The sequence below is a fragment of the Tripterygium wilfordii genome, chromosome 13 (genome assembly GCF_013401445.1).
Source record: "Tripterygium wilfordii isolate XIE 37 chromosome 13, ASM1340144v1, whole genome shotgun sequence".
Classification (NCBI taxonomy): domain Eukaryota; kingdom Viridiplantae; phylum Streptophyta; class Magnoliopsida; order Celastrales; family Celastraceae; genus Tripterygium; species Tripterygium wilfordii.
Window position 1 is genome coordinate 9,972,201 of NC_052244.1, and position 14,880 is coordinate 9,987,080.

The 14,880-nt window shown below is 36.3% G+C and overlaps 2 protein-coding genes across 2 annotated transcripts; both read right to left on the reverse strand.

The window, feature by feature from the left end:
- Positions 1–6,047: 6,047 nt before the first annotated feature.
- Positions 6,048–7,303, reverse strand: LOC120012540 (putative transcription factor bHLH086). Its single transcript, XM_038863986.1, has 5 exons — positions 6,806–7,303; positions 6,618–6,719; positions 6,425–6,490; positions 6,254–6,319; positions 6,048–6,170 (listed from the first exon to the last, which is right to left on the reverse strand). Exons 1-5 carry the CDS (start codon positions 7,301–7,303, stop codon positions 6,048–6,050), a joined length of 855 nt encoding a protein of 284 aa, XP_038719914.1.
- A 1,532-nt stretch (positions 7,304–8,835) lies between these two features.
- On the reverse strand, positions 8,836–12,372 carry LOC120011740 (U-box domain-containing protein 3-like). The gene is made up of 2 exons (XM_038862849.1): positions 11,930–12,372; positions 8,836–9,934 (listed from the first exon to the last, which is right to left on the reverse strand). Exons 1-2 carry the CDS (start codon positions 12,238–12,240, stop codon positions 9,082–9,084), a joined length of 1,164 nt encoding a protein of 387 aa, XP_038718777.1. The 5' UTR covers positions 12,241–12,372; the 3' UTR covers positions 8,836–9,081.
- Between the last annotated feature and the right edge of the window lie 2,508 nt (positions 12,373–14,880).

Sequence of the window (14,880 nt, forward strand, 5' to 3'; positions counted from 1 at the left end):
AAGGACTTTCTGAGGAGGAGGATGTGAATGTGAACATGGCTAAATTGGCCTTGTTCTCTGAAGTTGATCCTATTCATTTCGAAGATGCTGTGAAGGGTAAAAAATGGAGACAAGCCATGGATATAGAAATTGAAGCCATTGAAAAGAATGACACATGGGAACTGACTGAGCTACAACCTGGAGGAAAGACAAAGGGGTGAAATGGGTTTTTAAAACAAAACTCAATAAGAATGGAGAAGTGGATAAGTACAAGGAATGATTAGTTGCGAAAGGATATAGTCAGCAGTATGGGGTAGACTATGCTGAAGTATTTGCACCCGTAGCTTGTTTGGATACTATACGAGTTGTAATCTCACTAGCGGCACATAAGAATTGGACACTCTACCAACTAGACGTCAAGTCTTCCTTTCTACATAGGGAGTTAAATAAAGAGGTGTTTGTTGATCAGCCTCCTAGTTATGAACAAAAGGGTCAAGAGCAAAAGGTGTACAGGCTTAAGAAAGCTTTATACGGTCTTAAGCAAGCTTCTCGAGCTTGGTATAGCCGCATCGAATCTTATTTTATGCGAGATGGATTCAAGAAGTGTCCATATGAACACACTTTGTTCATCAAATCAATGAATGGACGTATGTTAATTGTTTGTCTTTATGTTGACGATCTTACTTTTACTTGAAGTGATGAAAGCATGTTTAAAGAGTTCAAACGGTCTATGATGGATGAATTTGAGATGATTGATCTTGGGGAGATGAGTTATTTTCTTGGTGTTGAAATACTACAAAAGAAATATGGTATCTTCATTAGCCAACAAAAAATATGCTCAAGAGGGGTTGGAAAGATTTAATATGGATCAGTGCAATCCTGTGCACAAGCCAGTGGTTCCTAGTTCAAAGCTCCTAAAGGATGAAGATGGAGTGAGAAGTGATAGTACACTCTACAAATAGATGGTAGGAAGTCTCATGTATCTAACTGCCACACTCCCCGACATGATGTTCATAGTGAGCTTAATCAGTAGGTACATGGAACGTCCCACTACAATTCATTTGCAACCAGCAAGAAGGGTGCTAAAGTATTTGAAGGGAACTATTAGTCTTGGTTTGTTTTACAAGAAGGGAGGAGATGAAGAATTAGTAGGTTACACAGACAGTGATTATGTAGAAGATCAAGATGACAGAAGGAGCACTTCAGGGTATGTGTTCATGATGGGTTCTAGAGCAGTGTCTTGGTCTTCAAAGAAATAACCTGTGGTTACTTTATCTACCACTGAAACAGAGTTTATTTCTGCTGCATCGAGTGCTTGTCAAGCAGTGTGGTTGAGAAGGATTCTACAGCAACATAAACATGATCAATGCAAGGCTACAATGATATATTGTGACAATGTTTTAGCAATTAAATTTTTCGAGAATCCAATAATGCATGGACATAGCAAGCATATAGATGTTCGCTTTCATTTTCTTCATGATCTCACCAAGGAAGGAGTTGTGAAATTGATTCAATGTTCTTCTCAAGAGCAAGTTGCTGATATTTTAACAAAATCGTTGAAGCTTGATGTGTTCAAGAAATTGCGTGACTTGATGGGTGTTATCTCTTATCTAGGTGTAAACTCATTATCATTGGTATTCAGTTTAAGGGAGGATGTTAAAGTTGTTAAGGTCTCTTAGTTCTAAGGATTTATGGTCAATAATCCCTATTGTTTAGGGACAAGTTTGTTGTTTCTTCAGATCTAGACTTGGTCAATTATCATGATTCTAGGATTGTTAATCGTGGTTGCTATTTTCTGTTTGGTTTTCTATGTAAAGCTATTTATAGCTATTGTTATAGTTTAATTAAATCAGAGAATTCTCCCAGCATTCAAGTGTCATATAAAACTTCTATTTTCAAATTTCTTTGTTGACTGATTCCAGTTCTAACGTATACTCCCTCTGTCCCATTTTAATTATCCTCTATTCCTTTTTGGGATGTCCCAAAATGCATGCCTATTTTAATTAATTAAAACTAATTTCATCAGTTTTTCCCAACTTACCCTTAAATTGAAAAGCTGATGGAGTGAATTCTCAATAAGTCATTGACTTCTTAATTGTCCTCTATAAATGAGGGTATAAATGTTAAATTGAAGGGGAGTAATGCAATTTCTTAAACTATGTGTAAAATTAAAGGGAACAATTAAAATGGGATGGAGGGATTATATATTTTGTCCAAATAGAGCCAAGTACAGCCGAGTTGGTCTGCCACGTGTCCAACACATTCATGGTTCACGTGGGTATGTCTTCCTACAGTATAAGGTTATTAGCGTAATTTTCAATTTAAAAGCAAGGTTATAATAGGTATGTGCATACAAGTTTCTGAAAATTGTCCAAATTTGGACAATTTGAGAATGGTAGCAAAATGACAAATGGTCTCCAAAATGCGTGGGAATTCGCACCCAAAAATTGTTGTTTTGTGGTGCCTTTGCACAATACATACTAGTTGAACAATATATTGTGGTATTAAATTGTTAACCATATGGGCACAATATATTAGTGTAATCAAAATTATATGTCTCCATAATTTTGGTGTCCATAATCTAGGTGACACGAGGAGAAGTATGGGCGACCATTTAATACAAAATGGTCCCCCACACTTCTCCTCATGCCACCTAGATTATGGACAATTATAGACATCAAAATTATAGATATATAGTGCTTCCGTTAGTGTAATTCGATCATGGTTTTAAATAAACCACCTCATACATGCTTAGAAGGTCTTGAGTTCGATTCTCACTGGGAATAATAGTTTTGTGGTCATGCGTTGGACTTTGGCCCAACTTATCCTGTTATCAGGCAAGAAATTTTTGTGCATCAAACTATCGAGATCAATAAAACCGGATCAGGGCCTATGCCTTCTTTGATTGCCTTGGCTTGTCAAGTAGGCTTCTAACCAACCATCTTTCCTCCGAATGATCTTAGAAAGAGTCAATGAAAGAGTTCAAAGCGATGGTGTTTTTTTAATAGAGCCCGAATTGAGAATTTAGAGACCATGACCTGATGGTCCGAGTTTAAACCATATCAAATGTTCAAAAGAGTAAATTTGTATGTTGTCGTTCTTGATTAAAACAAAAGTTCAGAAAACCTTGAACATCTCATTGTTAATGGTTATACTAAACGCAAGTCTATAAATAAGAGAATTGTAACTCACATCCCTTTACGCTTAAGAAACTCTTTCATAGAGTGTTTTCCTTACACACAAAATGAAGAGAAATAGAAAACCATATTGCTCCATTCTCCTCATAAAAAGAGAGAAAACAATTGATATGTAGTGAGAATTTCATCATCAGGAAAAAAAAAATATAAACAATTAACTAATGCAATGCATCACTGTTGATTGAATTATGTGATGGCCAAGAGTGTAATAGTATAATAGTACCGACTAGCAAGTGGTTATGTTTTTGTTTAAAATGGTCAAAAAGACAAATAATGCAATGATTGGAATATAAACAAATCATTCATGGTTGTCAGTAAGCCTAGCCTGCATGGAATTCCAGAAAGATTCATGCAAATCTCCAGATTATAAAATATAGAAAGGGATTATACGTTAATCTACAATATAGTACAGATCAGTACTATTAAGACATGCATGCACGATTGTTCAACGTAAGGGTTGGCTTAATTTCAAGTAAATTTTTAAGTATTTGGACAATTGGACTGTACCACCACTCTCCCCAATTACTTTGATTTGGTTTGTACAGAAATTAATTCTTTAATTAGGGTTACAAACTTGCAATAAATTCGACATTTTGTGTTGAGACATAGTCACGTCGTCTCTTATTCTTGTCTGTTGTATATGATGAGTTTGTTTGAGAGTGTGTTGTGTTTTGACCTTCCGTGGTGAGACGAGATGATTTCCGAAATAATGGTGAGGTGAGTTGTGGTAACAAAAAGTGTTTTCCGTGTTATTAAAAATACTATAAGTAGATGAGGATAAAATTGTATATTTTAATTGATATCAATTATTTAGATGAATTATTTTTGTAAAAATATAAATGAAATAATAAAATTGATTAAGCCAAAATTTAAAAAAATTGATATATGTAAGAACATATATCATAATAGGTTTTGAAAATCGGACTGGCCGGTTGGACCGGTCCAACCGGTGACCGGCCACTTACCCTGTCTGGTTGAGGTGCTAGAACCGACAATTTATGAACCGAGATATTTTTAATTGAACCGGTTTGGTTTATTTATTAAAGTTACGAAAATATTTTTAAATTTTATGCTTTATATGGTTTGAACTCATGACTTTTGTTCATTAAAAAAGACGATAACAACTAGGTTATGAGACTTTATTTGTTTAAAGTGATACTTTATTTGAATATATTGTATTTATATGAGGTTTTCTTATATATTATATGTCTATATAATATAAATATATGTATAAATAATTCATTACATTGAATTGGTTGGAACTTGGTTTGAATCCCGGTTGAACCTCTAAACCGTGAATCGAAGATTTTTTTGGTTTGATGATCAGTCCGGTTTTAAAAACCTTGCATATATGCATGCATGATGTGTATATCAACATTTGACTTGGTGCATATGAGGTGCAAGGACAGCCTAATATTCCATGCAATCAATGACACTAAATTAATGCATGATAAAGTATGTAAAAACTTCAATGTATGAATTCAGTTGTGATGGCAGTGGGTACATTTAATTTTAGACTTTTTATTTAGTACTGTCAGTGATGTGTGTAATATTGTGCAAAACCGGTTGACATGGGATTGAGCATGTGCAAGCCATGTGATCCTTATTAAACCCTGCACGTGCTTCATGGTGCCCCACTTTATTGGAAAAAGAAGACAAATCACAAATGCAAAGCTAATGAATATTTTTAATTATGCAATTTATTTGGTGTTGCAATGTTAAAAGATGTTGTGTATTGTGATCAGGGTTTGAATATTTCCTCCCCTATTTTTTTGGGTAACCGAAAAACGAGAACATACAAGTTTTCTATTTAGACATTTGATATGAGTTTAAATTTGGACCGTCAAGTCTGCGAGTATAGAGGTTTCTAACCTGACAATATGATAAGTTGGGTCAAAGTCCAGCGTGTGCCACAATGGTATTGCTTCTGCTATGAACGGAACTCGAAACTTTCCAAGTTCACACAATTTAGCCATAGAGAGATTTATCACTAGGCTATCACCCAAATGATTATACACATTAACACCTCATGACTTTGTAAAATGTTAACAAGATTGGAATTATACACATCATAATAAATCTAACTGGCTTAGCAAACTCTTTCAAGAGGTTTGAAAACATGTAAATGGTAAAAGTTCAATTACACATTTGCATATATATGCACATCAAAACAAACCAATTGAGTTTACAAATCATACGTTATTGGCATACAAAACTTGTACGTACGTACATATTAACTAATGACGTGGATATGTACGTAGATAATAAAACCAATTGACTTCATAATCGTATACATTAGCATTCAAAACTTGTGTGGTATCTCATAAAGGTCTCGAGTTTAACCTCCCTCATCCTCTTCCCATATACTTAAAAAAAAAAAAAAACCAACTTGTACACTAACTCACAAAATTTATATATACATACACCAATATACGCAAGTGAAATTGTTTGTTTAGATATTAAAGTATTCCAGTAATGAAATTATGAAGAAAAAATTTTCTTAATTATTTTTGTTACAGCTGATGAACACTAATGGTCTTGGTCTCTTGTTTCTTAAAATTTCCAATAATTAATGTTGCACTAGTAAGGTAACATAGGTCCACCTATAGGAACTTATATTAAATATCTCACTTGGAACAGCAAGCTAGGTTTTTGTGCCATAAAAAAAAAAAAAAAAAAAAAACAGAAAGTATAGCAAGCTAGGATACAGAGAAGAAAAATAAACAAAATACACAGATTCTCTTGAAAGTACAAAATCCAAGAAATTATCTTTTGGGGTTTGGAAAGAACATCAATGAAGGCTTTTTCTTGATTCGATTATTATTTGCCCAATATTCTTCTTAATTTACTTCTTGGTAAAGCCAGTTATAATCACTTTGAGCTGGAGTTTCTGTCTCTTTGTGATGAAAGGATGGCATCAATGGCTTCCTTCACTTGAGAAATATCAGGGGCTTTCCCACCTTGAACTGGCCAAAATTCCTCTGTTGCCAACACCTGCACCACATCAAATTTGTTCACATACATACATGCATATATATACACATAAACAGACCCACAATGATAATATAGACTATTACCTTTACTTGCAATTGAAGGAACTTGACATAGCTTATTGCTTTCTCTAACATGGTTACCAGATCAACCTGATGATCAAGACAACAACAAGAACACAGAGAATCTATTATTAAAAACTGAAATTCTATGGTAAAATTAATTATATCTTAAGAAACCAGAAACAAAAAATTCACCTTTGAACCATTAGGCACCAATTCCTGGAGGATCTTAAGCCGCTCACTAATCCGTTCCCGTCGATTCTGAAAGACAGACATTCCAACAAAACCAAATGATTCATGGTTCTTCATTTAGCTTAATTTTCAATCAATAAAATAAAAGACTGCATTTTCATTAGAAATCAAGCAAATTAACTAGCTAGTATTCAACCTTGGCTGCAATACTTTGTGGGTCCTTTGGTGGAGCTTTTGGCTTTGGATTCTTACCAGAACTGGTGCATTGCTTCTTGTGAGCCTGCATCATGCTCTCTTCCTGTAACCAATGCAATACACCTATAACTATCAGCACATATTACATTATATTACCATTATGACATTTGTATACATATATATATATACCAAATGTGGACGTTTAACGCTGCTCGATTCTTCACGATTGATGCTATCAGCGACAACAATTGATTCACAGTACAACCAATCTCCATTGCTTTGGCTGGAATTACTAGCTGTTTGAAAGCAATTGGTGTAGCTGTTGTTGTTGTGAATCACATTCTTGCCCCAAACAGAATACTCATCTTCCTTGTGAAATTTAACTTTGAATTGATCTCGATCGCTTTGAGAAGCTCTATCGTCTTGACCAAAGCTGAGCAAGGATCCATTGACATTCATCAAATGATCGTCGTAATCCCCGGATTTGAAGTCGATCAAAGAGTGAACTTCTTCTAGCTGATAGTTACTAGCCTGAAGCACAAACCCATCAGAATTAGAGCTACTTGGACTACTTAGAGACCTAGAGATCTTTTCGTGTCCGTTTTCCTCCTCCGCCATTAGTTTCTGATAGTCGTGGACGTTGTGGTGATCGAACCCGTAAGTTCCAGGGGATGAGAGATCTCCCATTGAAGTCATAGAGTGAGTGATGATTGATGAACTAGTAGTAATGAAGAAGGCCTATTTGTAGTTGTAGAGATTCAATACTCCTGCAATGGCTTAGCTTGCATTAATTTGTTCTGTATAATTAATGTTTTTGGATTGGGAGTGTTAGCTGTCAGAGATGAAGTATTAGTAGATAAACAGAGAGAAGGAGAGAGAGAGAGCAGAGCAGAGCAGTGAAGCAAAAGCCTCGGCGGATCTTTCGCCATGGGCACACGTCTATCAAGGATTTGTATATGTATGTTGTGTTGATGAGGAAGCTGGATTTACATATTGCGAGGATGCTTCCTTGTCAACTTCTTCACCATGTGGACTCATGCTCTATTTTATACCTTCTCTGCTACATTCCAAGGTGATGGCTGGGTAAGTCTCATTGAAGCTTCTAAATAATTATTAATCTTTTCCCACACTGCATTCTCCATAGAATACCAAACAGTGACCAAAAAAACCTCTTTCATTTCTTACCACTATGTGTGAGAAATTCATACCCCAAACATGCCAATTATATTTGGGGTTCCGATTCCCGTAGATATATTGGATTATCTATCACGGGTTTGTTTCTTATTGGCCCAACAACCGAGGCTTAGCTCCAATCACTAAGCCCGTGAAAAAACCTGGATAACAAAGAGTTCAAAACCTCAAATCCCTCATCTGTCCAAATTGGGTCTTACCTATTTAGAAAACATTTCTACCCGAGTTACGCTTGTCAACGCCATAATTGGCTTGGCCCAGCCAGCGGTAGAGGAACTAGTGGATAACAACTAAAAAACTTTAGTACGGTCGGTTTTCAGTCTGTCTTTTAAAGAAATATGTAAATTTGCTTAACCGAAAACCGATTGTTCAGTCGTTTAACCAAACGGTTCTTTCTTTCAGTAAATTTTTACTGCCATATAGTTTTTTTTTTTTCACATTTCTTTACTTTCCTTTTCTGTAAGCTTTTTGGGTGGGTATTCTTGTTGTTCAGTATCTGTGTTTGTGTCTTCATTGTTTTATTTTGCTCTGCGTCTTCATGCTTGGTTTTGTGTGTATGTGTCTTCATGGTTTTGTTTTGTTCTGCGTCTTCATGCTTGGTTTTGTGTGTATGTGTCTTCATGGTTTTGTTTTGTTCTGCGTCTTCATGCTTGGTTTTGTTGACGCATGGTTGGATTTGTTTTGTTATAGTGATGGAGATGGACTCATATGACATACAATGTGAGGTACTTTGGTTCATGTTATTTGCGGATGATATAATTTTGCAACCCCTAACTTTTAATGCTGAAAATCAAGTCTTTTTGCTACAATCAGACCCGATAGAGCCAGAAATACTTCTCGACAAAACCACCATCAGTTTAAGAAAAACATCAAATAACAAATGTGTGCGCATTAATAGCATATACATCCACAAAAAAGAGAGCCTATGCACCAGCTTCAACTCAAAGGCTGCATAATGCCACACAAATAGTTTACAGCCCAATCAACTCTGAGAGAAACCATGGGAAAACCCCAAAAAAAGGGAGACAGAAGAAAAAAAGGGAAAGCTTCAATAATTGTATAACATTTGATACAACAGTTTCTATACAGCCAAACTACATAACTATAGTTTCAGCATCATACACTTTTCAAATTATTGACATTCACCAGTCACCTGATGCCCCCTCATGATGGCCAGGACTGGCATTTTTTTTCTCTGTTCTGGACATTTTGCACTGTATCTACGTCTTCTCATAGGCACACAGTCAAAAAACAAAGCTAATGAACCAAAAACATCATTTGGAAGAAAATTCAGAAGTACAGGTTGCAATAGGTAGATCGCTTGGGGTGCATACCACAGCTCTTTGCTGTAAGTGTTTCAAGCTTTGTTCCATGCTGATTTGCACCATGTCGGCCAGCATCTTCCTTGCCTTACTGGATTGATCATCTCCATTTATCTGAGACATAATTGTGCAAACAATATTCTCGAGTGTGTCGGGTTGAAGCTCTGATCTAGGATAGGGAGAGTCCCTCAGTAACCGCAACAGCATCTGTGCTTTCGCCTGAGACTTGGGTGTTCCCTGAACGGTGAGCTCAAGAAGACCAGGAATTACACCTTCTCCAAGAATTGGCTCTCTATATTTACATCTGTCACTCTGACACATAGTTAGCAGTGCCCCAACTGCATGCTCCCGACTTTGGGGAGAGCCATTTTCAAGAACTTCAACAACTGCAAGCACTCCACCTTCTTCAGAAATCAATGCAGTTCTGCATTCATCAAAGCTCACTAGAGATTCCATAAGGGCACAGCATTTCTCAGTTGTTTTTGAAGATTTCTTACATGTTTTGAGTAAGTTAACTAATGAAGATGTTGGCCTTGTTTCAAGAATCAATGAGAGATTATTTGGGTGTGTTGAGAGATTCGAAAGAGCCATAACAGCATCCACCTTAGCTTGTGCACTTCCATGTCTAAGGATTTCCGCAAGGAGAGGAATGGCACCGGAAGAACTTATTATCGGTTTGTTGAAGGTAGTTGCTGACAGTGTGAGCAAAGCGGCAGCTGCATACTCCTGCAGGTTTGAATTATGTGACTGAAGGAAGCTAATAATTGGTTCTAAGGCACCGGCTTCAATTATGTTAATCTTATTCCTGCAAACACATATCAAAGAAAAATGAGAAATTCAGAAATTTCAGTATTAAAGCCACATCAACCTTTCAGCCTCTGGCTCAATTTACGATAGCATGAACAGAAATCAAAAGGAGAGAAAACTTTATATGGAGAGACCGTAGGAGAAGTAACAATTACAACATGGAGCCTGGTTAGTGGTTAGTCACCACCCTTAACGATGGTTAAGACATGAGTCCATAGGTTACTTTCCTAAATCATCTCCAATATGATTTGCCAAGGACTAATGAAACCTAAGGGAACAGTATAACAATCAAAGACCACTCATGGTAACAAAATGTAAATTTTGGTTTATATTGAAAACATTTATTCAAGGTTTTGTATTCAATAAGTTTTAATGGACTACTCTATCCGACGGCAAAACAAAAGAGAAAAAAAACTGAAAGAAATGATTAATAGATTTAGGCTAAATGTTACAAGCACCCATGTGGTTTGCGTCATTTCTAGGTACATCTTGTAGTTCTAGGAGTTTGAGAACACCCTTGTACTTAGTTTTATCTCTTGTGAGGTCCTTCATCTATTCTTTTTCAAAGTTAATGCGATTTGTTCCGCCGGAAGATACGCCTAAACATTATCCAGTACCGTACAAAACTAAATTTTCACTTCTAATAATATCTCTCTCCAACCATCTTCTTCAGACAACGCAAAAACAACAATGTTCTCAAGCATCACCTTAATTAGTTTAACAAGAAATGGACGAAAGGACCTCACGAGAGATAAATCTAAGTATAGGTGGTGTATCAAAATTTTTGAACAAAAAGTGGTGCATCTAGAAGTTGCCTAAACCACATGTCTAAGATTTAGCCATAGATTTATTACCAGTGACAACAAAAGAAGATATTAGTCCAAGTTACAGAGGAACATGTTAGAGACACCATTCCATATGTAACTTGATCCAATTTGCTACCTCAATCACTCAAGCTAAATATATGTATACACATACATACATACATACAGGTGTCACTTTAACAAAAAGTAGAATATTTTATATTAGTTACAATTACAAGGTCTTGGGGTTCCCAGATCCCCAGTATACAAGGGCAACCAGCCTTGCACATATTGTGCCACATTTAGTCTCGCTAAGCTAGTTTAATCAAAAACTCGCAATGACTCCCTCAAATACAAGGAAATACCCTACCAGATGCTTGGGACTAGGCCATGATTTTAGGGTCTTCAAACAAATAGTATTAAATGCTGGTTGTCACAAAAATCCACGAAAATTCAAATTTTTAGAGGTAAATAGTAAATACAGGGTTAACAAGTGTAGTATAAAGTGAAAAACCTTAAATCAAGGAAGAGAAGAGGTGAAGACATAAAGTGTTCATGGGGAAAAAAAGAAAAGAAAAAGGAGAGTGGTTCACTTCCCAAGTAAGGTATTGAACTCTCCATCACCAAACAAAAATATTGAGAGGAGAAAGATAAGTTGACATGTGAAACCAAAACATCATCCAGCACCTTCCGGATTGGGCTTCCAATCAAATGGGACTCAACCAGAAAGCATCTACTGCCCTCCAAAAGCCTCACAACCCCACAGGAAGCATTTGGAAATGGACCCCTCTTCTCCACTTCTCTTTTTGTTTGATACAATCATGAGGTCCAGAATCTCTAATGACATCGGACACCCATTTAAACATTTTCAGTAAAATCAAAAGAAAAGGATTGAAGTTGAGAACCCACCAATTGAAGAATCCCAGGAAAATCCAAAAAATAAAGATTAAAAAATCTTAAGCACGTTAAAGCTCCAATTCCCAATAAATATATCAAACATAATATCAACCCAATAAAATAATCAAACCACCATGATGTCTCAGAGAGCTCAATCTATAAAAGAAATGAAACAATCTGTTGTGAAAACTTCCTTTAACCATGAAAAGAATCACTTGTTATTGACAGGGAACACACAGGAAAAGAATAATCGCTAATTATTGAAAAAATTGGAATGAACCCCTCACACATACCTCTCGTCTTTGACGGCCAGATTCAGTAGAGCGAGGAGGGCGGATTCGTTACAATCGAACGAGTCGACTCGAAGCATGGACACAAGCGGCTTAACAGCTTGCGCAAGCTGCCGCCGATTCCTGCATGAGGTCTTGGTGAGTCGTCGAATTTCACGAGCGGCTTGGAGCTTGGAATCTAGGTCTTCCGATTCTATAAGCTGGAGAGCTTGATTAACGGCAGCGGAGGAGGAGCTGCGCTTTTCCGCTCCTCCTGCATCGAAATCCATGTCCCGTGGCGAGCAGGGGCTTTGACTCTCTGCAGAAGAGTCCATAGCAAGTCCACTAGTTCTTCGCAATATGTCTCCAGACGACAAAAATAGAAGAGAAAAAAAAAATCTGAGTGAGGTTTAAGAGAGAGAGAGAGACGTAAGGTTAGGAGAGGGAGGGGGTGGCGTTAAGCAACAGTTACAGAGGGACATATGCTCATATTTCTTTTTTCCATTTTTCTGAATATTTAAATTGTTTTTAACATTTAACAAAAAAAAAATGAGCAGTAGTTGGTGGTTGTCGTCGTCTCATCGTCGGTGGTGGTTAATTTTGCTTTTTGGTGGTTTGGGCGTTTTGGTGGTTTGGTAAGTTGTTGCTTACCTTATTCTCAAGGTAAATTTTTTTCATTATTATATGGGAATTCGCAACCACAATCTACATACGGGTTATCATTTGGAACGTGGATGTAGATCCAATCAGAAATTATATCAGGCCTAGGTAGCTCGGTCCGATATCACAGGCGAACTTGGATTCCATTTCTGAGATTGGGCCCAACCCAAAATGCGATATATATATTATGTATATATCTATACACAATCTTAGTTCACGCGCTCGTGTAATAGCCTGCAACTACGCATGTGTTGTAAAATTGATGAATAGCTTGATCTAACATAATTAAGAGAACAAGTCTCGTTTATTTCGATACCAATATGATAAATCAATTGACTCTTTACAACCAAAGACTACGCTTGTCCTTAAGGGTAAAGGTTGTGGTTATTGACTTGTACATGGAAGCACTCCATCCGCCCCAATTTGTTTGTCATCCTTTGAAAATCTAACTTTTTAATAGACATCATTTAATGCAATTCAACTACAAAAAATAATCATGTTATTCCAAATTTACCCTTATTTATGATAGTATTTTTGTTTCTTGAAACAAGTGTAATTAAAGTTACAAGGGTAATTTTGAAATACAACAACAAAATTACTAATTAATGAAGAAAAGTGACATTAGTTTTGGGATAGCCCAAAATCAGCATTCAGCAGCGCTACGTATCCCTAACAAATTCAGTCATAACACGTAATTAGACAACCTAATAACGAAAGTCAATGTAATTAGACAATGTAATAACGAAAGTCAATTTAATTAGACAACGTAATACCGCAATTTAATGTAATTAGATAACATAATACTGTTATGATCGGTTATGGAAGAAATTGTTAGGGATATAAAGAGTTTTCTGCCCAAAATAGAAAAAATGACTAAGAAAATGGGACGGATGTAGTAATAGTTAAACTAATAAATTGGAAAAGTCATATTCCTTGTCTGCCACTTTCATGGGCTTGATTTTCACCATGTTTGACTTTGATGGTATTGCTTGCAACCCATTTTGTCGATACTTGAAGTGCATGGTTTCTGAGCCCACTTTCATATAAGTAATTCTTTAGTTGGTGAGCTTGGTGTTCTGAGCTATTGAGATAAACAACCGGGTATAGCTTGAGGTCACCGTTACTCTAGGTCTCCCTTTTGAGATGCTTCCCTAAAATCACCGCCATCTCAAGATCGGCAATTGCAGCGTCGACGTTTTGACTTTTCTTTCCTTGACGAAGAGTGAACTTGAGAATCAAATGATGATCCGGAATAATTGGCATGGGAGCGATGATGGATTTTACTTTGGGTACTCCTACGTCAATGTCGTCCCTTGTAGCTAGCAGTGATCACCTCCTCAAAGAAACCCAATCGTTGTTGAATATCTCGAGTTTTGGTTTGAAGCATCAGGCGTAAAGCCTGTAGCTTATTCTCCAATGAATCGAGTAATTCCTCGTCAATTGTCATTCGAAGGAGCCTCTCAATAAAAGCATCAATGATGAATACCTTGATCTTAACAGAAATAAGAACAAGATTGAGTTGAGAGAAAACTCTCAATTTTGAGAACAAATCTCGTTTTTTGTTTAATTTATTTTGATATCAACACTATAAATCAGTTGGCTCTATATAGCCAAAGACCACTAGTCCTAATTCAGTACTATCTTCTAGTCCTAATAAAATACTATCCAAGAATATAATTCTAACTACAAAAGCCAACATAGCCTAGAAGGTTATTTTACTTAAAACTAATCATAAACTAATAACTAGTTTGACTTTTTAGCCCTTAATTCAAGACTGCATGAACTCTTTGATAGACAAACTTGATTCTCCATAGGATTCTTCATCTTGCATGATGTGATCTTCATCAAAAATACCCAACACAAAACACCTAACACACATCAATATCGCTAACAAAAGAATAAATAATATAGTGATTTACGTGGTTGGAACGTAAAACTTACATCCACGGGAGTAGCAGCAAAATATGTTCACTATGACAAATTCAAAGGTTACAATATGCCCTCTTCAAAGAAGATGACCTCACACTCTCAATTTGTCATTCACAGCTCTCACAATTGTTTTCCCAACAACTGCAAGGTGAATATCTTCTTTTTTTTTTATCAAAAAATTCGTCTCCTTCTATATCTATCTAACCCTAAATTGTGATTGCCAAAATTGCCATGTTGCTCGGACAACTTCATGCACGAAAACATATGTTTTCACTCAAGCGAAGCCACCTCTGATTAAACTCTTTGAGAAAAATATTTATTTTCGCTCAAGCGAAAATAGAAGTCACTCGATGATTTACATATTTTATATCACACTTTTGTACATA